Raw genomic sequence first — 27,829 nt, 5'->3', positions numbered from 1 at the left:
CCCTCCCCCAGAAAACACTGCTAAGGCAGTCATGTAGGACTTCAAATATCAGCTGGCCCCAAGCCACAAAGCCAGAGCATTAGGGCTCCGCCCGGAAGGGGGCGCTATCCTAGGCCAGCAAGCAGCGATAGAGAAGATACAATATTAGAGTAAATATCAGAACTTGAAGCAGGTCGCTCCAAAGTGGGAGCTCGTGATCCTCGCCCAGATCAGCCTCAGGGACCCACTCTTCTGCAGCCTCAGGGGCCCACTCTTCTGGCCGGATGGCACGGCGGTCCAGCCACGAAAGAGGAGATGAAGGCGAGGACACGGCAGAGGTGGAGGAGTAGCTGGGGTAACGGGACAGGCCCAGGGAGCTTCTGGAGATGTTGGAAGCTGGGCGGTAGTGTGCGATGCTCTGGTAGGCACTGTCCCGGCCATACACGGGGCGTTCCCTATCGTTGCCCTCCTCTTCAGAAGAGAAAAGACCGTCATCGCGACCCTGGTGCTGAAAGGTGTCAGCAGCACGGAGCGAAGCCGAGGGCTGGCGGAAGCCCTCGGATGTGCCCGCAGACTCAGGCTCCCCGTAAGTCGTGGTGGTCAAGTAATTCTCCTCACAGTAGTCACGATTATAGCTCTTGCTCTGGTAAAGTAAGGCGTCCTCTCTCTTGGGCAGATCGTACACATCCGAGTCCACGGACGCTGAATCTAAGTCCGAGGACCGACGGGACAAAGAGGAGGACGATGAGCTAGAGGGCGAGAGCCTCCACCTCTGGGTCTCATACTCGAAGATTTTCTTTTCGTAGAACTTCCGATTGGAACCGACGACGGGCCCGTGTGGGATGTTGTACTGGCGCAGCAAGGCAGCCAGCTCGGTGTCTGACAGGGCCGCGTAGTCGTCCATGGCGGGCAGCGGGCGGCAGAGGCCTGGGGGCGGCCCGGGCCTGGTGTTACGGGCGGAGCTACGACTGCCTCAGAGCGCGACAGGAGCAGCGCGAGCGCCTCGGGAGCGGCTACGCCCGCCCGCGTCACGCCTGCGTCACAATCGCCCGCGTCACGCCTGCGTCACAATCGCGTCCAACCGCGGCCCCTGCGGGCCCCGCGCCCTGTCAGTAAAGATGCTTTATCACTGCACACTCAGATACCTACAGACCTGATAAAAACTCAAACCAAGTTACATAGCGAGGGGTCCATTAACCCAGCTCATTTGCTGCTTTCATTAACCTGATATTCTCTTGGAAGACTAGGGGGATTTAAAAAACAACAATTTAGAAAAAGTAACATACACCTGGGAGCTACCCCAATCACAAGAAGCTGAAGGATGAATGCACCTCAATCCCTGAGGAGAAGTAAACAAATCAGATCAAAATACATACTTTTCCATTTTAAATAAACTTTTAAAAATCTGAGAAATAAAGAAACCAAAACCCCTACTATTAACATTTTAGCATTTTTGCCCCCTATACACACTGTTTGGTAGTTTGTGTAACATGCTACATATACAATTATGTACCCTGCATTTTCACTCACAGCATACGTATTTTCTATATTACTGCGTACATCCTTATAGGCCCCAAATTTAAGGCTATGTGGTATCTTGTCAGCAGGCAATGAACTCTAAGCTGGTAAAAAAACAAAGAACATAAGCATCAATTCAACATGGAAGCCTGAGACCGCTGCTCATCATGCCATCTTCAAATCGACTGCTAGCTCCACCACTGAACTTGACCCAGCTGCATTTCCCAGGGGCCAGGAGGATCAGTTCCTTTGGCAATCCTCGGGCCATATCGCTTCTGGAAGTCACAGCTTAAGACCACGGGTTATTTAAGTGGCCACTGCCACTACCGTGCAAAGAGTAAGGGCTAAGTTTCCAACGGTGCCAATAACCACAAGTGTGGGGAAACAAGCAACAAAGATAGCCACCCATTCAACAAATATGGAAAAGCACTGCTGTGCGCCAGGCACCGAGGACACAATGCTGCACAGAGGCCATAGGGAAGAGGGACATCGTCAAATAGCCACAAAAACAGATTTTAAATCCCAAGAGTGACAAGTGCTACTGAGGAGAGAAATATCGCACCACAAAGACTCACAGAAAACGGGTGTTTATAAGAGTCAGGAGGTTGAGGATGGTTTCCCAGGCAGAGAAGGCATTAATGGGGTGCAGGGAGGGGAGGTGGGAGACAAGGCCAGAAAGAAAGGTGGGGGTCGGCAGCCCATGGGCTGACCACGTTCAAGAGTTTAGTCTCCAGCTTAAACCAAGGGAAAGGCCAAGGAAGGATCTTTAAAGTATGTGCAGTGCCTGGGGAAAGGAATGTGATCAGATTTGTATTTCAGGATCATCACTGGAGCCTCAACGTGAGGCAAAAGCAGGACGGCCGTCAGAGCAGTCCCAGGATGAGCCTGCACCAGGAGACGTGCCAGGCGGTGTCCTACACCCAGGCCCTTTCATCAACACTGTCTCCGAGGCCCTCCACCTCCTCTCGCCTGCACCCACTTCTTTCCTCCTCCACTCTTCTCTCCTCCCGTTCTGCTTCTCTCATTGGCTCTGCCGCTCTCCAGGCCAACCACAGACAGGTCAAATGGTGACACCTCCCTGTACCTGCACAGTGGGCGGGGCTCCCCTAAATCCCAGCCATGCCCAACACAACACAATGCAGATGACAGAATCTGACCACGGGAGAGATGACTGGAACACCCAGGACAGGCTGGAGAACTATGGCGTAAGGAAAAGAGGATGGGAAAGTGGTTGGTTGTTTGCTTTTATTTAAAGGTTTTTTTTAATGTGGACCATTTTTAAAGTCTTTATTGAATTTGTTACAATATTGCTTCCATTTTATGTTTTTTGGTTTTTTGGCCGCGAGGCATGTGGGATCTTAGCTCCCCAACCAGGGATGGAACCCTCACCCCCTGCATAGGAAGGCGAAGCCTTAACCACTGGACCACCAGGGAAGTCCCTGTTTGTTTGTTTTTAATTTAATGGAAAACAAGAACAAGAGTTAGGAATCCTAAAACATACCAATGCTGGGACTCACGAGCAGAGATACAGGTGGGTCTGGGGTACAGCCCGGATGTCGGGATTTTATAAAGCTCCTCAGTGGATGCTTAGGTACAACCAAAGGTGAAACCCAGTGGCATTATTTTTTTAACTTTTTATTTTGAAATAATTATTTACTCACAGGAACTTACAAAAATAGTGCACAGAGTCCCATGAACCCTTCACCCAGCTTCCTCCAGTGATGGTATCTTATATGATTAGAGTACAACAGCAAAAGGAAGAAACTGACATGGGTATAATACTGATAACTACACTATGCCTCTTACTCAGCTCTCATCAGTTTTTGCATGCCCTGATGCAAAAACTGTGTGTGTGTGTGTGTGTGTGTGTGTGTGTGTGTGTAACTCTATGCAATTTGATCCAACGTATAGATTTGCGTAACCACCATCACAATCAAGATACAGAACTGTTCCATCTCCACAAAGTAACTCCCTTGTGCTACCCTTTTATAGTTCCACCAGTCCTCTCCCCGCCCTGTCACTGTCCCACAGCAATCAGTAATCTGTTCTCCAACTCTGTAATTTTGTCATTTAGAAAATGTAATATAAATGGAATCATATAGTATATAACATTTGAGATTGGCTTTATTCTCAAAGCACAATGCCCTTGTGATTCATCCAAAAGTTGGTGCCTGTATTCATTCCTTTTTATTGCTGAGTAGTATTCCATTGAATGGATGCACTGGAGTGTGTTTTTTGTTTTTAACATCTTTATTGGAGTATAATTGCTTTACAATGTTGTGTTAGTTTCTGCTGTGTAACAATGGAGTGTGTTTAACCATTCACCCACTGAAGGACATTCAAATTGCTTCCAATTCGGGGCTATTTATAAATAAAGCTGCCACGAACATTCCGGTACAGGTTTTTGTGCAGACATAAATTTTTATTTCTCTGGGATGCATGTCCAAGAATACAACTGCTGGGTCACGTGGCAAGTGCAAAGTTAGTTTTATAAGAAGCTGCTAGACTATCTTCCAGACTGGGTGAACCCTTTTACATTCCCACCAGCAGCGTCTGAGAGAACCAGTTTCTCTATACCCTTGCCAGCATTTGGCATTACTACTATTTTTTTGTTTCAGCCATTCTAGTGCTCATTCTAATAGATATTAGAATACATAGTACTATCTCATTGTGATTTTAATTTTCATTTCTCTAATGGCTAATGATGTTGAACATCTTTCCACGTGCTTATTTGCCATCTGTATATCCTCTTCAGTGAAATGGCTGTTCACATCTTTTAACCATTTTTAATCGGATTTTTTGACTGCTTACTATTGCATTTTGAGAGTCCTTGATTCATTCTGAATACAAGTCCTTTGTCAGACATGTGGTTAGCAAATATTTTCTCTGAGTCTGTAACCTGTCTTCTCATCCTCTTCACAGGGTTTTTCACAGAAGTTTTTAATTTCTTCTGACAGAAGAAATCTGACTGATTTTTTTTTCTTTAATGTCCTTTTGGTGTGATGTCTAAGAACTCTTCACCTAGGCCTAGGTCCTAAAGATTTTCTCTTGTGTTTAATTCTCAAACTTTTATAGTTTTATGTTTTACAATTAAATCTATGATCCATTTTGAGAGAATTTTTATAAGGTATAAGGTTTAGGTAGAGGTTCAGTTTTGCCTCTGACTGTTCAACTGACCCAGTACCATTAGATGAAAAGACTCTTTGTTTTATTGGATTGCTCTTGTACCTTTGTCAAAGATCAGCTGGACCTATTTGTGTGGGTCTATTTCTGGGTTCTCTATTCTGTTCCATTGACCTCGGTGTCTATCCCTCCACCAATACCACACTGTCTTAATTACTTTAGCTATCAAAGTAAGTCATAAAATCGAATAGACGCCTTCTACTTTGTTCTTCTTTTTCAAACTTGTTTTACCTATTCTAATTCCTTTGATTTTCCATATAAATTGAAAAATAAGCTAGTCTACAAAAAAACACTTTACTGGGACTTTGACAGGAACTACAGTAAACCTATAGATTTGGGGAGAACGAACATCTTTACCTTGTTGACTTTTCCAATTCACGAACATGGTATCTGCCTATCCATTTATCTCGATCGCCTGTGAATACCTTCATCAACATTCTGTAGCTTCAGCACACACATCATGTCCATGTTTTGTTAGATTTATACCTAAGTATTTCAATTGTTTTAGGATTGATTATAAATGGTATTGTGCTTTTAATTTGTGTTTCCATGTGTTCATTTCTAGGACAGAGAAATAATTTTTGTGTGTGGACCTTGTATCCTGTGATCTTGCTGAATTTACTTATTAGTTCCAGGAGTTATTTTGTAGATTTTTGGGATTTCCTACATAGAGAATCATGTCATCTGCAAACAGGGACAGTTTTATTCTTCCTTTCCAATTCGTATGCCTTATATTTCTTTTCTCAGCATTGTGCTGACTAGGACCTCCAGTACTGTGCTGAATAAGACTAGTGAGAACAGACATCCTTGCCTTGTTCCTGTTCCGGGGGCGGGGGAAGCATTCAGTCTTTCACCACTTTTAGCATGATGTTAACTGTAGATGCTCTTTATCGAGCTGGGGAAATTCCCCTATATTCCTACTTTGCTAAGAGTTTTTATCATGAATCGGTGTTGAATTTTGTCAAATGATTTTTTTGCATCAATTGATAGGATTATGTGATTATTTTTTCCTCCTGTAGTCTGGTGATATGGTGGATTACATTCATTGATTTTCAAACAATGAAGCAGCCTTCCATACCTAGAATAAACCTCACTTGGTCATAGTACATAATTCTTCTTATATGTTGCTGGATTTGTCTTCCTAGTACTTTGCTGAGGATTTTTGTGTCTATGCTCTTGAGGGATATTGGTTTGTTGGGTTTTCATACTGTCTGTCTGGTTTTGGTATCAAGTTGTAATGGCCTCATAAAATGAACAAGAAGGCATTCTCTCCTCTTGTATTTTCTGGAAGAGATTATGTAGAATTGGTGCCTGTTCTTTAAATGTTTAGTGGAACTCTCCAAAGAAACCTTCTAGTCTTGGAGATTTCTTTTTTGGAAGCTTTTAAATTATGAATTCAATTTCTTTAACAGTTATAGGACTACTGAGATTACCTATTTCATCTTGGATGAGTTTTGGTAGTTTGTGATATTCAAGAAATGGGTCCATTTCATCTAAATTGTCAATGTATGTGTATAGAATTCTTTGTGGTATTCTCTTACTGTCTTTTTAATAGCTGCAGGATCTGTAGTGATAACCCCTGTTTTATTCTTAATATTGCAATTTATATCTTCTTTTTTATCTTTTTCAGTCATCTTAAAGATTTAACCGGGCTTCCCTGGTGGCGCAGTGGTTGAGAGTCTGCCTGCCAGTGCAGGGGACACAGGTTCGAGCCCTGGTCCAGGAAGATCCCACATGCCGCGGAGCACCTGGGCCCGTGCGCCACAACTATGGAGCCTGCGCTCCACAACTACTGAGCCCGCATGCCACGGCTACTGGGGTCCGCGTGCCTAGAGCCCGTGCTCCACAACAGAGGCCACCGCAATGAGAGGCCCGTGCACTGCAGCGAAGAGTAGCCTCTGCTCGCCACAACTAGAGAAATCCCGCGTGCAGCAACGAGGACCCAACGCAGTCCCCCCAAAATAAATAAATAAATTTTAAAAAAAACAAAAAGATTTAACCATTTTACTGATCTTTTTAAAGAACCAGCTTTTTCACTGATTTTCTCTGTTGATTTTCTGTGTTCAACTTCAATGATTCCTGCTCTTATCTTCATTATTTCCTTTCTTCTGCTTGCTTTGGTGGGGGCAGGGGATCTTTTCTCTTTCTAGTTTCTTGAGGTAGGAACTTAGATTATTGATTTCAGATCTTTCCTCCATGCTGACTTAAATATTTAGTGCTATAAAATTTCCTCTCAGCACTACCTTAGCTGTGTCCCATAAACTTTAATATGCTGTGTTTTCATTTTCATTCACCTTGATGTATTTTTAAAAATTTGCTTTGAGACTTCCCCTTTGACTTATGAATTATTCAGAAGTGTGTTATTTGATTTCCAAGTGTTTGGAGATCTTCCTGTTATCTTTCTGTTGTCGGCTTCTAGTTTGATTACATTATGGTCAGAGAACATACTCTGTATTATTTCCACTCCTTTAAATAAATTGAGGTCAGTTTTATGACCCAGGGTATGGTCTAACTTGGTAAATGTTTCATGAGTACTTGAAAAAGATGTGTTTTAGGCTCTTTTTTGAGTGGAGTGTTCTATAAATATTAATTAGAACTGCTTGGTTGATAATGCTGTTCAGTTCTTCTATATCCTTGCTGATACCTTATTTAGTAGTTCTTTCAAATGCTGAGAGAGAGATGCTGAAGTTCCCAACTATTATTATTGTGGATGTGTCTGTCTTTCAGGTCTCTCCGTTTTTGCTTCATGTACTTTGCAGCTCTGTTGTTTGGTTCATACATATTTAGGATTGTTGTGTTTTCTTAGTGTAATGACATTTTCATCATTGTGTAATGTCCCTCTTTGTCTCAGGTAATTTTCTTTGCTCTCTAGTCTACTTCATCTGATATTATACATAGCCATTCCTGCTTTTTTTAAAATTAATTTTTACATGGTATACCTTTTTCCACCCTTTTACTTTTAATGCACCTATAGCAATATATTTAAAGTGAGTTTCTTGTAAACAGCACATGGTTAAGTCACATTTTTTATCCATTCTGTTATCTCTATCAATTGGTATATTTAGACCATTTACACTTAAAGTAATTATTGATGTTAGGGCTTAGGTGTGCCATTGTATTATTTGTTTTCTCTTTGTTTCCTGTTTACCATTCCTCTTTCCCCTTTTTCTTGCCTTCCTGTGAGTTACTTGTACATTTATCTATAGACGTTTTGAGTATATCTCATTGTATAGTTTTTTATTGGTTTTTAGTTTTTTAGTGGTTTGGGTTTTTTTTTTCGGTTATTACAATATACATATGGAACTTACCAGAGACTACTGGTATCAATGCTTTCCCATTTCAAGTGAAGTGTAGAAACCTTACTTCCATTTGGGTCTTCGTTGCTGCACGCAGGCTTTCTCTAGCTGTGGCAAGCGGGGGCTACTCTTTGTTGCGGTGCATGGGCTTCTCACCACGGTGGCTTCTCTTGTTGCGGAGCACAGGCTCTAGGCACGTGGGCTTCAGTAGCTGCAGCAGGCAGGCTCAGTAGTTGTGGTACATGGGCTTAGTTGCTCCGCAGCATGTGGGATCTTCCCAGACCAGGGCTTGAACCCGTGTCCCCTGCATTGGCAGGTGGATTCTTAACCACTGTGTGACCAGGGAAGTCCCTCTCTCCCCACTTTTTAATATTCTTTTAAAAAATATTTATTTATTTGGCTGCGCCAGGTCTTAATTATTTATTTGGCTGCGCCAGGCCTTAGCTGCGGCAGGCTCCCAGTTGCGCCATCTAGTTCCCTGACCAGGGATCAAACCCGGGCCCTCTGCATTGGGAGCACAGAGTCTTAACCACTGGACCACCAGGGAAGTCCCCTCTCCCCACTTTTTAAACATAATTTTCTCATATAGTATCTCTACATATATTGACATCACACCAGATATTATAACTTATGCTTCAACCATTAAACATAATTTTAAAAGCTAATGAGGATAAAAACAGCCTATTAAACGTACTTCTATTTTTACCCATCCACTGTTTTTGTTTTGTTTTGTTTTGTTTTCTTTCTGGAGTTCCAGGCCTCCTCCTGTTATCATTTACTTTTCTGTTTAGAGAACTTTCTTTAGCCATTATTTAAGGGTGGGTCTGCTGTTGACAAATTTTCTTTGTTTTCCTTCGTCTGAGAGTGTTTTTATTTTCTCTTTATTCCTGAAGGATATTTTCACCAGATGTAGAACTCAGAGTGGAACGTTCTTTTTGTTCAGCACTTGAAAATGCTGTGCGCTTCCTTCTAGACTCCATGATTTCATATTAGAAATCCACTGTCATTCAAATCATTCTGCTGCTATGGGTAAAACATTGTTTCTCACTCTCTGTTTTTTCTTTGTCTAAAGACAAAGAAGTTTTGAGAAGTTTGATTATTATGTGTCTTGGCATAGATTTCTTTGGGTTTATCCTGTTTGGGTTTTGCTCAGCTTCTTGATTCTGATGGTTTATCCCTTTTGCCCAATTTGGAGAGTTTTCACCCATAATTTCTTCGAATGCTTTTTATTTCTATAGTCTTCTCTTCTCCTTCTGGGACTCCAGTGACACAAATGTTAGACCTAATGTTATTGTACCAAAGGTCTCTGAGGCTCTGTTCCTTGTTTTTTTTTAGACTAGTTTCCATCTGTTGTCTGGACAACAGATAGACAGGGTAAATTTTATTGATCTGTCTTCAACTTCATTGATTCTTTCCTCTGTCATCTCTATTATTAAGCTCATCCAGTGAACTTAATATGGTGATTTATTTTTCAGTTCTATAATTTCCATTTTTTTAATACCTCTAATTTTTGCTGAGATTTTCTAATTATTTGTTTCAATAGTGTTTGTAATTGCTCATTAAAGCATTTTTCTGATGGCTGCTTTTGTCAGACAGTTCCAACATCTGAGTCTTCCCAGTGTTGGTATCTGTTGATTGCCTTCTCATTTAAGTTCCAATTTTCCTGGTTCTTGGTATGACAGGTGATTTTTTTTTTTTACTGGATCCTGGGCATTTGAGCTATTATGTTATAAGACTCTGGATCCTATTTAAATTTAGCAGGCACTGACCCTATTTAGATTAAGCATATAGATCCTGGGCTACTTTTGTGGGCTGTGATGCCATGACAGTTTAGTTTCTAGAGCCCTTGCAAGGCTATTCTGGTCTTCTTCATTTGTGTTACCTAGAGGTCACTCTGAAAACTTGGGTGGCATTTCACACTGTAGTTTATTTTCTCAAACTTTTTGGCACATTAATTCTGGTCAGATTCATGTACGTGTTGGTCAGGATTTTGCTCAAGATTTCCTACATGGGTTTAATGAATCCCTTTCTCCAGCTCCCTCCTCCGCAACATCTTCCCCACTATCTAGTGGAGAGGGTGAGGGGGGCCACTTACTACTGCTGAGCCCAGGGCAGAGGGTGAGAGTCCAGACTTCCCATTTGGTCTCCACTGACAATATGCCAGTAGGGAAGGAGCAAACTGCCCCAGATACAGTTTGCTATCTGTATTTTAAGCCACACACAACCAGGCTGGACTCTTATCTAGAGGCTTGGGAGGACAATCCACTTCCAAGCTCACTCAGGTTGTTGGCAGAATCCAATTTTTGAAGCAGGAGGTCTGAGGTCTCCATTTCCTTGCTGGCTGCTAGCCAAGGTTTGCTCTCTGCTCCAATAAAGTTGCCTGTATGCCTTCTCACATGACCACTCCATCTTCAAAGCCACAAGTCCTCCTCACAGTTTCAATCTCTCTGACTTCCTCTTCTGCCACTAGGAAGAGAAATTTCTCTTCTTTTAATGGCTCACGTGCTATGATTAAGCCCCCCTGAATATCTCTCTTTTGTAAAGTCAACTGCACCATATAACATAACACAATTACTGGAATGATAGCTCATCACATTCACAGGTTCTGGGGATTCAAGGAGTGGAATCTTGGGGACCATTGCTAGAAATTCTGCCCACCTCACTACCACTGGGTAGAAGGCAGCATTTAGTCCAGTGTCTAGTTAATGCAGAGTATCTGCAATCAGCATGTGTTAATTCTAATGGACTCACATAGAGCACTGTTTACATATTGGTGCGTTGTTTTTGTATTTGTGGTACACATTTGTTTTTACAATTTCTAGCATGATTATGTTTCCTTATATATTCATAAACATACTTTAGAAATAACATGATATTTTCAAATGTAGAACTACAGGTCACAGGCTACCAAGCCATGTGCTTGAGAAAAGATATTAAAGAGGATGACACTGCCCGTCAGTCCCATTGTACAAAAGGAGTGCCCAAGCTTCATCAAGCAGCAAGTCACATGAATTTTTAAAAATATTCCAAGGCCCCTACACCAACTCCTGCCCCTACTCCAAACTTCTGACGATGCAGTGTGCCTGGAGCAGGGCCAGACTGGAGACTCACTGGTTTAGGGTCCCCTGTGGGACAGCCACACTATACAAGTTTAAGTGTCCAGTAATGATCACAGCAACATCTTACATGGTTTAGATTTTGACCTGTTAGAAAGCTGGGGGTTGAAACACATGATTCCCAAGTCCCTTTCTAAGCTCAGATTCGATAATCCGGTCATTAAGAAAATAAAACTCCATTATGCATAATCAGCAAGATCAACTCGGTCAGGGGACCACTCTCCCTGAGTCACAAGACACCCCTCCACACAGACACACACACACACACACACACACACACACACTCTCTCTCTCTCTCTCTCTCTCTCTCTCTCTCTCTCTCTCTCTCTTCCTGCATTGCAAGTGACAAAGCCTGAGGAATCAGCCAACTGGTGTGGCTTTTATTGGCAACACACTTGTCTTTAATTACTCCGGACCCTTCCTGGAGTTCCTTTTTTTTTTTTTTTTCGGTACGCAGCCCTCTCACTGCTGTGGCCTCTCCCGTTGCGGAGCACAGGCTCCAGAAGCGCAGGCTCAGCGGCCATGGCTCACCGGCCTAGCCGCTCCGCGGCATGTGGGATCTTCCCGGACCGGGGCACGAACCCGTGTCCACTGCATCAGCAGGTGGACTCTCAACCACTGCGCCACCAGGGAAGCCCGAGTACCATTTTTTATAACAGCATCTAACAGGCTCCAGTTGTTAATTTTAAGATTTTGTTCCCTAAAAGAAAACTATATATTGAAAGTTTAAAGAATAATTCGAGTTGGAATTGGTTGTTTGCAAGGGCCCCACGGATGGGGAACAACTAGATAGTCACACAACTGGATTATTTACCACTCTAAGAAAAGACAACCAAGATCCTTCTGAAAAGCATACCCTAAACACCACAAAATAACAAGCCTCCTTACAAATGAGTAAAATGAAATATTTTCCCGAACTGACTTGCTTTCAGAATTCATAGGAAAAACAGCACCAGCCCATAAATCCAGGCAAAGATTGCTCTTTTGAGTTGAAATACCTGATTTCTGAAGAGAATCCTTTAAAATGCAGAAAACAAGTTCACAACCATGATTCTGAATATAGAATAGCAACCTGGAAATCTCTACTTGATGCCACTTGTAAAGTAACTTCGTAATTTTTTATTAACTCAAGAACAGCAGGGGCTTCCCTGGTGGCGCAGTAGTTAAGAATCCGCCTGCCACTGCAGGGGACACGAGTTTGAGCCCTGGTCCGGGAAGATCCTACATGCTACGGAGCAACTAAGCCCGCGTGCCACAAGTACTGAGTCTGCACTCTAGAGCTGGCGTGCCACAACTGCTGAGCCCATGCTCCACAAGAGAAGCCACCGCAATGAGAAGCCTGCGCACTGCAACGAAGAGTAGCCCCCGCTCGCCGCAACTAGAGAAAGCCCGTGTGTAGTAATGAAGACCCAACGCAGCCAAAAGTAAAAGTAAATAAAAATTAAAAAAAAAAAAAAAAAGACTAGCAGAGTAACTGAGAGACTTCTCTCCAAGTGGTACAAATGTGCAAAATATTGACAGGACACTTGGGGAAGGCAGGATGCAGCGGGTAATAATGGTGAGGGGCTTAACCCCATCAGGACAATTTGGACACCCAGATAATGCTGCCTGCTTGAGCTCAGGGTCTGGCGCCAGTCTGCTCAAGTTCCAAAGTTCTCTGCTCCTCATAGCTTGTAAGTCTTTTAACCTTAAGATGCCTCAGTTATCTCTTCTAAAACATGGGCGTGATAAAAAAAATGGTATCTATGCCATAGACGGGTGTAAAGGATTTAATGAGATAAAGCATGTGAAGGGCTTAGGCTCACTCCTGCCTGGCGTTAAGTGTTCAACAAATTTTAGTCCTTGTACACAGACAGACACGAGCAGATTATACATAATGCATACAAAGCCAGGCAGCCAGAATGTTGTCATTATTATTCCATAAAGTAACACAACAATCAGGGCCAAAAGATAACTGTAGGTTCACTTAGCGTGTTCCAACAGAGCTGCCTGATGAATGCAGTCAAAACCCTCACAAGTGGCATTTTAATCAGGACCATATTTGCAGAACAATGTCTAACATGTGCGCCCCAGAGTAAAGTGTGACCAAAGGCCAGGTCACAGGAGCTAACACTGTCCTCCTGTGGAAGAAGTTACATTCGTAATGATACCTTGTTCCTTTTCAGGCGTCTCATTTGTGCTCACAGCCTCTGGTGCCAGCACGTCGCAGCCCGGTAAACGCTCCCTGAGGAGTTCGGCTTGACCCCCACCCCCGAGCACATCACCACGAGAGTCGTGTGCAGGACGAGGCTGCGCACACTATGAAACACGCCTGGAAAACTCGCGCCGCCTTTCCAAGAGACACAAGTACCTTGAAGACAATATCCCATACACTTCACAAAATCAGTGGCCCTTGGGGTGAAAAAGCAAAGTGAAATGGGATCCAAGAGATCTACTTCAGGGTCTCTGAGTATAGAATAGCAACTTGGAAATCTCTCTGTTATGCCACTTGCTGAAGTAAATTTGTGATTCTTTCTGAAATCAAGACAAGCAAAGTAAGCGTGAGCTTTGTCTCAGACTGGTGCAAATAGGCAAAAGCCTCACCTTCCACCTCATCGATGAAAAATATGACCATTTTCACCAGCCACTTTACACAAATACAAAAAAGGCTCTGGATACGCCAGAGAGAGATCTAAAACACCTAGCAGATGAAAGCTGAGGCAATAGGAAACAGCTGAAAACTGTTACACTCAGCAGAAGACCTGCAACTACAAGTAAACACACCTCGGCCTTCGACAAAGGGGCCTGTGGCTGCGGCGCGTGCTAGTGTTATGCGCACAGAGCGACTTAAAGATCAACAAGCACATTCTTTTAACCCCTGCTGCAGTTTCCTGCTTTCTACTCAAGAGCCTGGGTCCCGCTGCCCCTCACCAAAGGTCGCCCCCCAAAGCAGGCAGACCCGTGCATGGCGGCCCAAGCCATGGGTTCAAGGCCTCTGCCTTTTGAAATTCCTTTGTCTGTCTGTGGATACATGTCAGGAGAACTCAGGAAAAGGCTGCTAATAAATCCTTTGCTGGACTCATGGCCACTGTTGTCTGCCTGTGAGGTAAGGTTCTGAAAGGGGGACACTGGTCAGTGAATCCAACATGGGGAAAATGAACCCCTGTGAAAGAGCCCACATCTGCCTCTCATTGGTGGCTGTCCTTCTGTTCTAGGTGGTAGTTTCAGGTCTCAGGAGGGCAGCCATTTTTTTTTTAAATGAATGACTTTGAGGATTTCATCCTAGTGACTCCTACTATTATATCCCATATTATGCTCTATTGTGGTCTATACAGAAAAAAAATACCCAAAACTTGGAAATGAAGCCAAAAATGATCATCGTGTGAACTTTTAACGTCATGCTGATCCATTTTCTGATAAGTGTGCCCCCCGCACCACGAAGGGTCATCTGATTCCCTCTGAAAACATAACCTGACTTAACCAACACTTTATTAGGACATTTTACAACTCTATAAAAGTCCGAGGATAACATGTAGAAAAACAATAAGGTACGCCATAGCCTCTTTTTCTTTTCTGGTAGAGATGATAACCCCAGAGGTTAAGACTTTACTGTCCTCTAAGACATGAACCCATTTTGATCTTCTTTGTCCTTTTTTTAAAAATTTTATTGAAGTATAGTTGAATTTACAATGTTGTTTTCATTTTGATCTTCTTTGAACATTCCTCTTTCCATGGACTTTTTAATCAGTTCCTCACATCCTCACTGAATCAGTTTTGTTATTATGCTAGTTCTCTCATTAGATGAGTTCAATAAAACTTTGACACATGCTCTCTACTGGCATGTTTTTAACAATCTAAGAATGAGCCTTTGATAGTTCATGGGCCCAACAATCAAATGATCCCTGGGACATTGAGTTCTGTGCTTAAGGACCCCTCAGCGGTCATACTCAAAAGGTCAACCATGCAAAGACCAGCACATTCAGGCACAAATGAGGCCCCAGCACAGGTGGGACACCCCTCCTCCACAGAGGCCACATATGTAAACAGAGAAAAACGTATATGTTGAAAGTGAGGGAGGGCAGTAATTCCACTCCTACACGTATATACACAAGAGAAATGAGTGCCTGTCTCCATAAAATACCCAAACTGGAAACAACCCAAGTGTCCTTCCACAGGAGAGTAGATAAACAAATTACAGTTTATTCATAAAATGGGATACTATACAGCAAGAACAAAGCACTGCTATACACAACAACATTCTGTTGTGCAAAAGTAGCCATATATAAAAGAGCACATATTGTATGATTCCATTTACATGAAGCTCCAGTACAGGCAAAACTAACCTATGAGGACAGATTACCTATGAGAGGGGGAATGACTGGGAAAAGGCATGATGGAACTTTCTAGAGGGATAGAAATAAAATTGATCTGGATGATGCTTACAGAGGCACGCACTTACATTAAAAAAATTATCAAGCCATACAATTATGACTTCAACATTTTACTCTATGTAAATCGCACCTGAAAATGAATAAATTTTTTAAAGGAGGAGGGATAAAGAAAAATGTATTCTAAAAGAAGTGGATGAGAGAGAGGTATAGAGAAGAAAGGGAAGAGGGATTTTAAAAGATTCTTCTTCTACATGTACAGTAAATAAATTAAATAATAACTAACTAAATAAAAGAAAAAGAGGAACAAACCCAAAAAGCCACGGGGCCTGGTTAGGTACATTTACGGGTGCCAACAAATTTCAGCCCCAGAGCTGGCAAAGCCCAGGCATCTTCTTAACGATGGGATGGCCGGACTGCCTGGTATTTTTCCTTTGAGAAATTGAGACAATACAGAGTTGCGGGTGGGTACTGAATCCCCAAACTTTAGGGGATCAGGTTCATTTGGGACACTGTTTAAGGATCCGATAAATGAATCAAGAAAATGCTTAAGGTAAGCTCTCTGACAGCGGTAACACTGGCATAAAGGTACACAAATAAACAACGGGATGCCACAAGATTACCCAATTCAGTCTGGGGAGAGATGATTCTTAAGCCAAATAAGGCATGTGTAAACCCACTTCCAAAACTGTGAACTTATGCCAATATGATTATTAGTACCTAAAGATGTATTTTCAGCTTCTAGAACTCTCTATGGCAGTGTTCTTTATTGTTAAACCCTACGGCCTCCACCTACTGGATTTTCAATAATAGGCCTAAAACATTCCCAGTGGGTGAAGACTTGAAGATAGACTCAGCCATCCGAAAGAAGAGAAGTTTCTTTTTCTGCCAAGTCTAACAGCCACAAGTGGTACAGCCCCAGCCGGTCCTGCCACATCCTTTCTGGCCCAGGTGGAACAAGCACCTCCCAAGCATGAGACTTCCCCGCCCTGGAGGTGCTCTAGCCAAGGTGAGACAAGTGTTAGGCAAGGGCAGGGGCTTCCAGGCCAGGGGAGAGGGTCCCTTCCTTCACCACAGGGACAGCGGCACACTCGGAAGGTGGCCGGCCACATGCTAAGTGATTTCCACGCACTGTCTCCTCTAATCCTCAGACTAGCCTGATGAGGCAGTCGGGCTCGGGAGGGGGAGAAACCCAGATGGCACACTCGAGTTAGGTAATCTGAGGTGGGATTAATAAAGAGGCTTTTACAAAGTAGGTGAGGTAGAGAGACGCTCCGGGGAGGCAGCTGAGGGCTAGAGACAAGGGAGCCCCAGGCCTGCCGGGATGAGGGGAAAGGAACGTATAGAAGAAAGGGACTTGATGGGAGCAGCCACCATCTGGCAGAGGGACACAGCCAGACCCAGGCAAGCCTAGAGCGGGGAGCCGGCGGGATAACCCCTGACCTTGCTGGCCTCCCCCTCCCTCCCGCCATCTCCCACCAGCCTCCCCTTGAGACAAAGCGCGTGGGCCACCGTGGGGCAGGATCCGCTGCCGTGGCCCACGCTGGCCCAGCCCAAGGCCGAGCGAATGGAGCGGGCTGGATAGAGGTCCTGGCGGTGAAGCACATCACCCCGCCCTGGTCACAGTGACGAGCTCCTGTTCCCCGGTGCTCCCGGGGCTCTTCCCGCGTTGCCCTCCCTGCCCTGGCCTCCACAAACGCTTATGGTGCCCCGGCCCTGAGCAAAGGCCAACCTCGAGGTTTCAGAGGCTGTGGATTTGTGGTTTGGAATAAGCCAACAGGACACATTAAAGGCTTCCAAAGCGGGGCCCACCTTCTAAACTGGAGTTGGAGTCCCTTCTCCTTCCCACGGTCCTCCCCTCTCACTCCTTCCTCCTTCATCTTCACTGAAAGCTTTGCCTCTTTTATCCAGAAAAGTCCCCCTTCCAACCCAGAATTTGGCTGAACTTCAAGGATGGTCCTTGTCCCCAAATTGGGGATTTTGTTTGGAAGGGAAAAAGGATTCACCCTCATTTACACATCAGTAGACTCAACCCAAGGGGACCCAGATGTGAGACTTTCCTCCTCTTAAAATGGGAGAGAGAGGGCTGCCAGGTTCAACTGTAGTCCAAGAAAAAATGTCTATCCTCCCACGACTGTTCACAGAAAGCAAGGTTTATCAGCATGTAACCCACAAAACTCTCCCCAGCTTTCTGCACACCAAGAAGAAAGGACAAGGAAAAAGTTAGCAGGATCCTCTGAGGCAAGATCCTGAAGAAAGATGAAACTGGCTTTCTATTTGTTCTAGACTGGGGGCGGGGTACCGGTAGAGGGCCCAGGGGGTGAAGCCTGGAGCATATCACTGTTCTTCCTCAACAACCCCCTTCCATAAAACCCTCCCACGTAGCCCACACGGCTCTTTAAGGGGGGCACCTGCTTCTCTGGGCCCAGCGTCCCCTACACCACCTGCCCCCTATGGCCCCAGGTCTCAGGCATGGTCTGGTGCCACCGGAACTACAGCAGGGGCCCCGGGGATTCCTGCACACAGCTCTCCCCACCAAGAACAGGCCCATCTGGCCCAGCGCTGGGCAGGAAGGATACAGTCCAGGGACTTTTTAGACCCACTTGGTATTTCCCTCTGGGATCAGCCTGCAGGTGATTTCCCGTCCCCCCCCCCTTTTTTTAACCTAATTCCCACTATTATTTACAACTGTGTGGTATGAAATTTCTTAACACGACTGAGTTACATTTTTTGTAATTAACCCTTCTGCAAAGAGCATAATTTTCAAAACCTTACTGAAAAAACAGATTTTACTCAATGCTTCATGGCCATGAAGGGGAAAAAGAAAATAATACTGCTCCTATCAAGAAAGCAATATGATACAAAGCTAGAAACATGGCATAATTGGAATTCTGCATTTAGTTTGACTGCTACTTGATTTAAGTGGTCAAAACTGAGTTTCACCTCCATTTTGAATGGAATGGTAAAGGGCAAGAGTCTTTGAAACTATCAAAGCATAAAAAAAGTCCACAAATAAAACAATTTGACAAGCTTGACATTTTTCCAGCATTTTCTAAGTGATACACAGTTTGGAAAGAGAACATTCCGGGCCTTAAGAAAGTGATTTCAAAACAAGTATCCCCCGATATGAAGGGCAAAGCTATACGTGCTCCTCTTGACAGCATACAAGAGGTCAAGCTCTTAAAGAGTCCCATGAAATTCCTCCTCAAGTGCCGCCACAGCTTTGGGCAGTAGAACCCACACAGGAGACAGGAAAAGGGTTTCGCTTTGTACTCACTCTTACAAAGTTGTCAGGGAACAAACCTCTCCTGCCATTGATCTGTCCCTCCCACCAGCCTCCATCCTCCTTCCTGATGTTGGTGATGATCTCACCCACGGTGATCGTCAGCTCATCGTCGTGCTGGGCCTGGTAGTCAAACTCCACTATGGCCTCCACTGGAAGGAACAGGGACCAAACAAAAACAAGAACAAAACAAAACAGCACTTTAGATCAGATGTTGGAGAAGTCCAAAGCCCAGCAGCCCTGGAAGGCCAGGAAAGTCATATTCAAGGGGCTTCCCCTCTACCAATACTTAAAATAACAGGGCCACACACGGTTGCCCGACTTCGGTTAACCTGAGGCCTGTAGCACAGAAACCACAAAGTGCTGGTCTGCGGTCAGGCACAGGCAGAGTGGCCTACAGGTCTCAGGGCCAGCAGGGGCTTCAGAGGGGAAACCACACAATGACAGAAGGCCAACAACACTTGTGCACCACCCCGCCCCCAGACGGAGTCCAGCAACATTTCCCCAAGTGCAGAGGTGGCAGATAACTACAGGTGCAGGTTCGGCTCTCAGATGCCCTCTCCTTCACCAAGACTACGTGATGCTAACCTCTCTGGGCCTCAGTTGTGCAAAATGTGGGTGATGATCATTCCCACCCTACAGAGATAATGCCCGCCTCTCAGCAACAACTCGTGTGAACACAGCCGATAACAGAGGGCCCCGCCAGCCCAACCAACAACTCAGACCGCTCACATCTGCGGGCACAACTGCCTTCACAACAGATGGCTTCTTAGGCAGCAATACCATTTTAAACTGTTCTCCCAATCCACGGTGATTTTGTATACTTGGTAATAGGTGGAGGCAACAGATGAGGCAGACGGGTCTTCTGGTACCGATGCAAATTAGCAGAGCCAACCAATCCAGAGGCTGGTTAGTTTATCTATACATGGATTAAACAACTCATGTGTCTTTGGGCCTCGCCTCATGCCCACCTCAGTCAATCTCCTGTCCATTTCCTTTTGTATTTGCAGCTTAATATGAATGAATGGATGGACAGACGGACGGATGGACAAAGGGAGAATGAATAAATACAAGGGTAGTGAAAATTAGGTGTAACCCCAAGCAGCGAATTAGCAACTTAGAAATTACAGTAAAAGAATGGAAGTGGAAAAGATAAGTGAGCTCTATAAAGAACACATACGCAAAAATGAACTCAAAATGGATCATACGCCTGAATGTAAGAGCTAAAACTGCAACATTTTTGTAAGAAAGCATACGAGAAAATCTTAGTTATCTTGGGTTCGGCAAAGATTTCTCCAATGGGGCTTTGGTGGCACAGTGGTTAAGAATCTGCCTGCCAATGCAGGCGACACGGGTTTGAGCCCTGGTCTGGGAAGATCCCACATGCCACGGAGCAACTAAGCCCGTGCGCCACAACTACTGGGTCTGCACTCTAGAGCTCGCATACCACAACTACTGAGCCCACGTGCTGCAACTACTGAAGCCTGCGTGCCTAGAGCCCGCGCTCCGCAACAAGAGAAGCTGCCACAATGAGAAGCCCACGCACTGCAATGAAGAGTAGCCCCGGCTCGCCGCAACCAGAGAAAGCCCGCATGCAGCAACGAAGACCCAACACAGCCAAACATAAAAAATAAATAAATGTATATATAAAAAAAGATTTCTCCAACAGGAGACAAAGAAAGCACAAGTGACTTTTACAAATTCAATATATTGGGGTAGGTTTTCCAGGAAGAAGGTTGGTAGGTGAGGGGCTCCTTGTCAAATGCACTTTGCATATCCATTAGGGATACACTCTCAAAGTGTTTCCAGATCAAACGACCCCGCCCACCCAGACTGGTGTGCTCACCTTGTCCACTTATAATGTCAGCTAACCCAGACAGTTCATAAGCAACTCAAAGCAGAATTTGCTTTCCGAGATTAGTTTTGCATTCCAAAATTAGCTGGCTGACTCTGCTGTCAGAAATCTGCCCAGGCTGAAGTTGAGTTGTGAACCATTTTCATCACTTATCAACAGAAAGGAGAAGCATAAGAGCATAAACAAGGCAACCTTTTCAGATTTCTCCTGGTTCCTGACAAGTACAAAGGCAGAAACACTCCAATTTTCTTGTATCATATTCTCACCCCAGCAGGTAAAATGAGTCATCATAACAATCAGAACCAGGTCGATTAAAAAGCAGCTTTCTTCAAATTACCTAAACATGGATCTATTGAAGCTTTGCTATCGGAATGGAGATTACAGTAACCACTGTTTATGTGCCAGACACTTTTCCTGCATTATCTCACTTAATCCTCACAGTATTATGATGCCCACCTTCCCAATTAAAGAACCTGAAGCTTAGCAAAGCAGTTAAGCTTATTTTCTGAGCCAGTGCCCTCCAAACTGGGATGCACTCACTTCAGGAATTAGTGAACAAGATAAAAAAAAAAAAAGAAAACATCTATTCATTGTTTTCATTTTAAAAAGAGAAACATTCAACTTCTCTAACGCTCCAGTTGCAGAATGACACCAGCTCCTTCATCCAGCCTCTAGGTCAGGCAGTCAGGGGTGCTCGGAGGGCATGGAGCGGCCTGAGGGACAGCTGTGCCCCTAGACAAGGGCGGCTGCCAGGGCCAGCTTTCAGCTCCATGGGGCACCCTGCAGTTCTGGGAGGCCTCTTGGTAGAGCCTCTTTATGACTATTACCCCTTTTAACTAAAATCACCCTCACTAAATGGATGAGAGACTTGAGAAGATTTGGGTAAAGAAAGTAGGGGTTGTAGATAATACTCAACACACGACCAAGTCAACAAGAAAATGGTGGAGCTGCCACTTCAGCCCCTGGGTGGGAACTCTTTGTCAGCCATGTTGGGGGGTGAACACGAGGACAAGCCAATCAGCACAAAACACTCTGAGTTATCAAGATAATTTGTAATATGGGTTTTCTCCCACCCTTGATATAGGTGTTTAAGTTATCTAATTATAATATGGAACTATTGGGTTTAGCAAGATATTCAAAACTATGTACCTGAGCCATGAAGACAAATGTCCATTTTTCACCAATGTCTAAAACCACATAATAGTCAATCTTATGTTTTCCGTAAGTTCATTAAACCTAATAATAAATATTTAGAAGCTTCTTTTGGGTTTTCTTAATCAACTAGTACAGCAATATATTACATGATCTATAAATAAATATATGTATGGAGATAGTCATTTTTTTAAATAACAGGTATTATTATTTTTTTAACAAGAAAAGGCTTGGAATACTGACCTAGGCTCCCCAAGGCTGCTCCTATCTTAGTACTTAGAGATGAAAGCTCATAGCTTTTCTGATGGGGACAGAAAATCGCCCTGAGTGGAGTTGGGGGGAAGCAGCACATGGGGCCTGCCTGAAGGAGCCGGGGGAGGAATCTGGTCAAGGGTCCATCTCGGCGCTGAACTTAAACCCTGTGTACTTTGGGGAACTCAGAACCCCATCCACTTCCAGCACACAACCTTGCTTCTCCTTTCCTCAACAGCAAGTCTCATTTTCTGCATTCTACACGTGGGCTCTATCAAGGTAAAGCTGGACGAGGGCAAAGGAATCTGCTTCAAGAAGACAGGTCCTAAGAAATAAACAGCTGCTGCCTGTTGTTGAAAACTGGAGAGAAGCACATCCTGGGTTTGCTTCCGTCTCCCTCTTATGAGGAGTCCAAGAACACAGCTTAACTGATGGCTGCTAGAAGTAAGGCTGGGGATTAGGGACTGGGGACTCAGGGATATATAAAGCATAACTGCATAGTTTTCGAGTCTTCCCAATATACTATTGAGCTGGTCTTTCCTGATCTACCCTTCCTTTAAACTCCTGGACACTTCATCACATGCACGCAGCCTAGCTCCTTCCTGGCTCATCCAGCCCCCAAGCCTCCCTGGGCCCTGGTATCGAGGCAATTCCACACTGTGGTGGCTGCATGTGTGTCTCGCCCTCCCAGTGACCCTCTAAATGGCTTCTGGGTACAGATCTCCCTTAGTTCTGTCAGGGATGCCCTACGAGCATCCCTGACATACAGTAGGTACTCAACAAAGCCTTGAGAAGCTGACGGTTCAGCTTGCATTTGCATTTTATAATGGCAGATAGTTCTCTCTGCCCAACAAAGATGCTACTAAAATGCCAAGTGTCAATCACATTTTTGCAAATTGAGTCAGATCTTCAGTGCGCTAAGGGAGCTTGCTATTTAAAGGATCCTGCAGTTAATTCTTTTGTAACATGAATAATCACTTCCTGCTTTACCTTTCCTGTCAAGAAGAATTTTTACATATCAGGTTTCTCTAAGAGAAGGAAACCTATGTATGGCTTTATTAAGAGCTCACAAAACATGAGACTATGTCTCTCCTACCCCTTCTAAGGGCTCTTCCTGTGTCCCTTGTAAGCCTTTGAAAGGTTTAGAACTTTGCTGTCCACTAAAGTGTCACCTGCCACACGTGGCTGTTGAATACTTGAAGTCTGGCTCGTCCAAATTGAGACATACTGTAAAATACACAGCAAGTTGCAAAGACTTATGAGGGAAACAAAAGAATGTAAAATATCTCATTAATTTTTAGATTGATTGTATGTTGAAATGATCCTATTTTAGATATGCTGGGTGAAATTCCTCAATTTCATTTCAAGCATTATTCAAATTAATTTCACTTGTTTCTTCTCCCTTTCTGAATGTGGCTACTAAAACATTCAAAATCACTTCTGCGGCCCGTATTACGTTTCTATTTTACAGAGATGCTTGAGGAGAATACTTGGCAGACAGGAGCTCTAGACCTCACACGGCACCAACACAGTCAAAATATTCACAAGGGCCCATGAGAAAGTGTGTGGCCCCAAAACCCATCTCCTTGCCTTCAGGAAGCTGCAGGTAGCTGCAGCAAGGATAAAACCCGACCTACAATTTTTTTAACAGTACCCTTTGGGAAACTACCTCTGGGCATGAGCACAAAATTAAAACATCAAGCTAAATAAAATATAACAGAGGTGTAATTAGGCCAACAGTAAACAAAATCCCATATTTAAAGACACCATAAATTACAAAACTTAAGGAAGTCTCCCTGTCAGAAAATACCACCCTCCAGCTGCCTGCCTCCACAAGTCGGCTCCAGCTACCATGGCTGCAAAAGCCAAAGCTACAGTTAACCCGAGGGCACAGAGAGATAGAGGCAGAGCCAGAGGAGATAAGAGATCTGCCTCGAAATGCAAAATGCTTCAACCTCCCCATCTCCGCCTTCAAACCTGCTGGGATGTCTCCTCCCCACAAAGATGAAATGGGTGGTTTTAACCGTGGTTGGCTAAGCCAGCTGCCAAGCAGCTTCTCACGGGGGCAAACTTCTCACAGTGGCGGTGGCGTTTCAGAGGCCCCGCTCTGTCTCTGTGACCGGCCCCTCCCCACCTCTGTGCACTGAACTTGATCTCTCCCGGGAGCTCACCACAATGCGTGAGCGTGAGCGTGAGCGTTCACTGCGGCTCATTCCAATCAGACTATGAGCTCTTGCTGGGAAAAGCCCTTCTCTTTTTCAGGATTCCACCTCCCTTGGCCAGCATCAAGTTTTATTCCAGCCCTCTGATTGAAGAGAGCAGATACAATCAAGAAGTAATTTTTCTTTTTTTCTTTCGGGGTAGATTTTTTTTTAAATTGGAGTATAGTTGCTTAACAATGTGGTGTTATTTTCTGCTGTACAGCAAAAAGTGAATCAGCTATACGGATACATGTAATTTTTCACCAAGAAAGATTTCACCAAAAAAGATCACAACTGCTGGTCATTAGAGATAGAAAGCACATGAGTTATCATCTTGTCAAACCCTTTTCTTAACTATACAGATGAGGAACTGAGGCCTGGAAGGTTCCATGACTGAGGCTCACAGAGCTAAATAATGGCAGCGTCAAGACTAGGACTAAGCTCTCCCATCTTACAGTCCAGGTGAGAGAAGGGAAAATCTAAAGCAAAAAGGAAGGAAAACTGACACCATGAGGTCCAGACTTCCACACCGTTGGCCTTTTGTCCTTCTTTCTTTCACCCATAGCATAGTTTGCAGGATACCCGGAAAAAATTACACCAGTCAGGAACCTATGTTCAAATCTACAGAAACAGAAAACAGATGAGTGGTTGCCTAGGGCTGGCGTGGGAACGGGGCCTGACTGCAAATGGCTACGAGATGTCTTTGGGGGCGACGGAAACGTTCTAAAATTAAATTCTGGTGAGAGTTTCACAATGCTATAAATTTATTAAAATCATTGAACTGTACACTTAAAACGGGCAGAATTTTATACCTCAATATAGCTTTTAAAAATACAGAGTTTGTGTAATGCATATTTTGGAATTTATGATTGTAAAGATTCATGCATCGAGGTGGCTGCCTGTGTCTGTGTCCCAGGGAGAAACCATTCCCCACTCGGGGAGGGGAAGCCGTTTGGGGGACTTTCCCCTCCCTGATGAGATACAGTCTGATGGGACTGTCCATCAACATGCCCTGCCCTCTACCAGCACAGGACTCAACTATGTCGCACAGCAGCAGCTGTGACAAAGACTGGAACCGGCTGTGGCAAATCCCCCAGCAGGGCCCCCAGATGAGGCAGTGATCCCCGGGGCTGCCTGGGTGCCATCTTTCCCAGACCTGATCCTCCAGCTTTTCCTTCCACCCTGTAAACCAGCCCGTAGCCTTCCAGTAAATCCTCTTCCCTATTTTAGTTAAAGGGGAGTTGGTTTCTGTTGCTTACGGCCAGAGAACCCTAATGGATACACTCAAGCATCAACTTTTTTTTTTTTTTTAATTTTTTGGCCTTGCTGGCAGCATGTGGGATCTTAGTTCCCCGACCAGGGATCGAACCCATTCCCCCTGCAGTGGAAGCACGGCATCTTAACCACTGGACCACCAGGGAAGTCCAAGCATCGACTTTTTAAAAAACCAGACTCTTCCCAACACGAGTCTGCACGAAGCCCAGTTCTCACCACCTCATGCTTTCTCGGTAGTGTCAGGGCTAAGGGTTTGGGGACCTGAACTTCCCAGGTGAGGACCACAGGCGCTGCAGGGCTTTCAAGTCCAACAAAGCTGACCTTGACACCAGCCATGTTTTCCAGTGTCTTCACAAACACACCACTAAGGGGCACCAGGCCAACAAGGGGTCATTCCTAAGGCCTGAAACTTAAAAACTGAGTGTTAGCTCCCCCGAGGAAGCCAGGCTCAGAACGCAGACCTCAGTGAACAAAGAGCCACTGGGCCTGAACTCTCTCCCTGGGTAGGAGGCAGCAAACCGTTGTCTATAGCGGGCCAGGAGCAGCTCCCAGAACTGGGCATCAGCAGGGAAGTGGGAAAGAGAGAAATCAAGACGAGAAAGGAGAAACCCAGCTGTGAGAGACAAACGAAGGCCCACCACCGGCTGCCACAGCCAGCACTAAGGCCACTCCTGTCACACTGCTTTCTAGAACAGCCCAAGGAACCCAGGCCTCCCAGCCCATCTCCCCCCCTCTTGTCATCTCTAAGTGTCTTTACAGAGGATGTGAGATAGAAGAGAAAGAGCACAGGCTTTGGAGCCTGGGAGGCCTGGGACTGAATTCCAGCTGAGACATTCACTAGCTGTGTGACATGAACCTGGATACCTTGCTTGAGTTCACTTCCTTTGTGCTTAAAATTGGGAGATGATCTATCCACTGGGTAGCTGCAAGGAGAAGGGACGATGCCTGTAACCTCCTGTACACAGAAGCTGCTCCACGAACGACAGCCACTAGTCCCACCGGCCCTTATCATGCTGTGCTGTGACGGTTTCCCTGTGCCCGTCCTCCCTGTCTGCCCCCTGGAATGGGAGCCCTTAAAGGGCATATCTGAGTGTCCCCATCCCTCGCCTGGCACAAAGTAGGTGCTCGGTAAATGTTGGTGACTGAGTACATGTCCGGAGAAAGTGTGACCCCCCCAAAACAGAGCTTATCACTCAGCACAATGAAATGCAGTTGCCACTGGGAGCCTAGTTGTTTGGCTGGAAGGCTAGACAAGGTCCAAGATCGGGATGACCAGACAGCCACAGAACAAGTATGGCACACTGGGCCAAGCCTATTGAGTGCTACTGGGATCAGCCTCAACTCCATCCCCACCTCTGCCATGACCGGACCACTGCCCCTGACAGCAGAAGGGCACTGGATGAAAGCTGAGAACGGGATGCAGGGCCAGGGCTGGGCCAGGCCGCCCCGCTCCCTCAATGGGGAAGCGTTTCACAAAGCCGGGGGTTAAGTCCCTCACAGCCTGCTCTAGGAAGCCTACACTCACCAGGGCCTCACCCAAGGAGCTAAGAACAATGAGTTATTAAACACTTCCCGACTAAAATTAACCCTTGCACACCTCATGCACAGCTCTCTTAAGAGCATGCATTAGACAGACTGGATGAGGATAAGTTAGCCAGAAAAAGACTCTTCAAATGAAAAAGGAAACAGAGAAAGCGTGCAGACGGTTGTGCAAGTTAAAAAACAAAAGTGAAGGTCTTCCCTGGTGGCGCAGTGGTTGAGAGTGTGCCTGCCGATGCAGGGGACACGGGTTCGTGCCCCGGTCCGGGAAGATTCCACATGCCACGGAGCGGCTGGGCCCGTGAGCCATGGCTGCTGAGCCTGCGCGTCCGGAGCCTGTGCTCCGCAACGGGAGAGGCCACAACAGTGAGAAGCCCGCGTACCGCAAAAAAAAAAAAAAAAAAAAAAAAAAAGTGAAGACTAAAGACAATTGATTAGAGTTAGATAACCCTGTACAAAGAAGGACTCTGCATAACAGTCATGGAGGGGAAAATAAACTGCCTCTTAGAAAACCAATTTTGTAAAAAGTCAGTTAAATCAAAATGGTTTAGCCACTTAAAGAAAACAGAACCTTTTTTTAAGCAAAAGAGAGAAAGCACATGAATGTTGCTTTCTATAAATATTTAACAGTTTTAAGTAATAAAATGGCTTGAGGATAAGTAGAGATGCTATTTTTTTCCCCTGACTTTATAATGATAGCCTGGTTCTCAGACTCAAAGGGTATCCAAAGATAGGTGCCTGATTCCAGAGTGATCCCCTATTTTCCCCAGTGAGAAGATCCAAAAGATTTGGGGCCAACCAAACTTTAAAAGA

The 27,829-nt window shown here is 44.8% G+C and overlaps 1 protein-coding gene and 1 pseudogene across 10 annotated transcripts in view; both read right to left on the bottom strand.

Moving 5' to 3' along the window:
- The window catches only part of SH3KBP1 (SH3 domain containing kinase binding protein 1), a 344,807-nt gene that overhangs the window by 277,291 nt on the left and 39,687 nt on the right, over nt 1-27,829 (bottom strand). For all 10 annotated transcript variants that reach the window (XM_060002844.1, XM_060002847.1, XM_060002846.1 and 7 more), the window contains exon 2: nt 18,737-18,894. In XM_060002844.1, coding sequence (XP_059858827.1) covers nt 18,737-18,894 — 158 coding nt within the window. The remainder of the gene's footprint in view (nt 1-18,736; nt 18,895-27,829) is intronic.
- On the bottom strand, nt 110-883 carry LOC132418828 (emerin pseudogene; annotated as a pseudogene).

This window comes from Delphinus delphis, chromosome X (genome assembly GCF_949987515.2).
Source record: "Delphinus delphis chromosome X, mDelDel1.2, whole genome shotgun sequence".
Lineage (NCBI taxonomy): Eukaryota > Metazoa > Chordata > Mammalia > Artiodactyla > Delphinidae > Delphinus > Delphinus delphis.
Note: the sequence above shows the minus strand (reverse complement) of the source record. Positions and strands in the feature narration are given on the sequence as shown.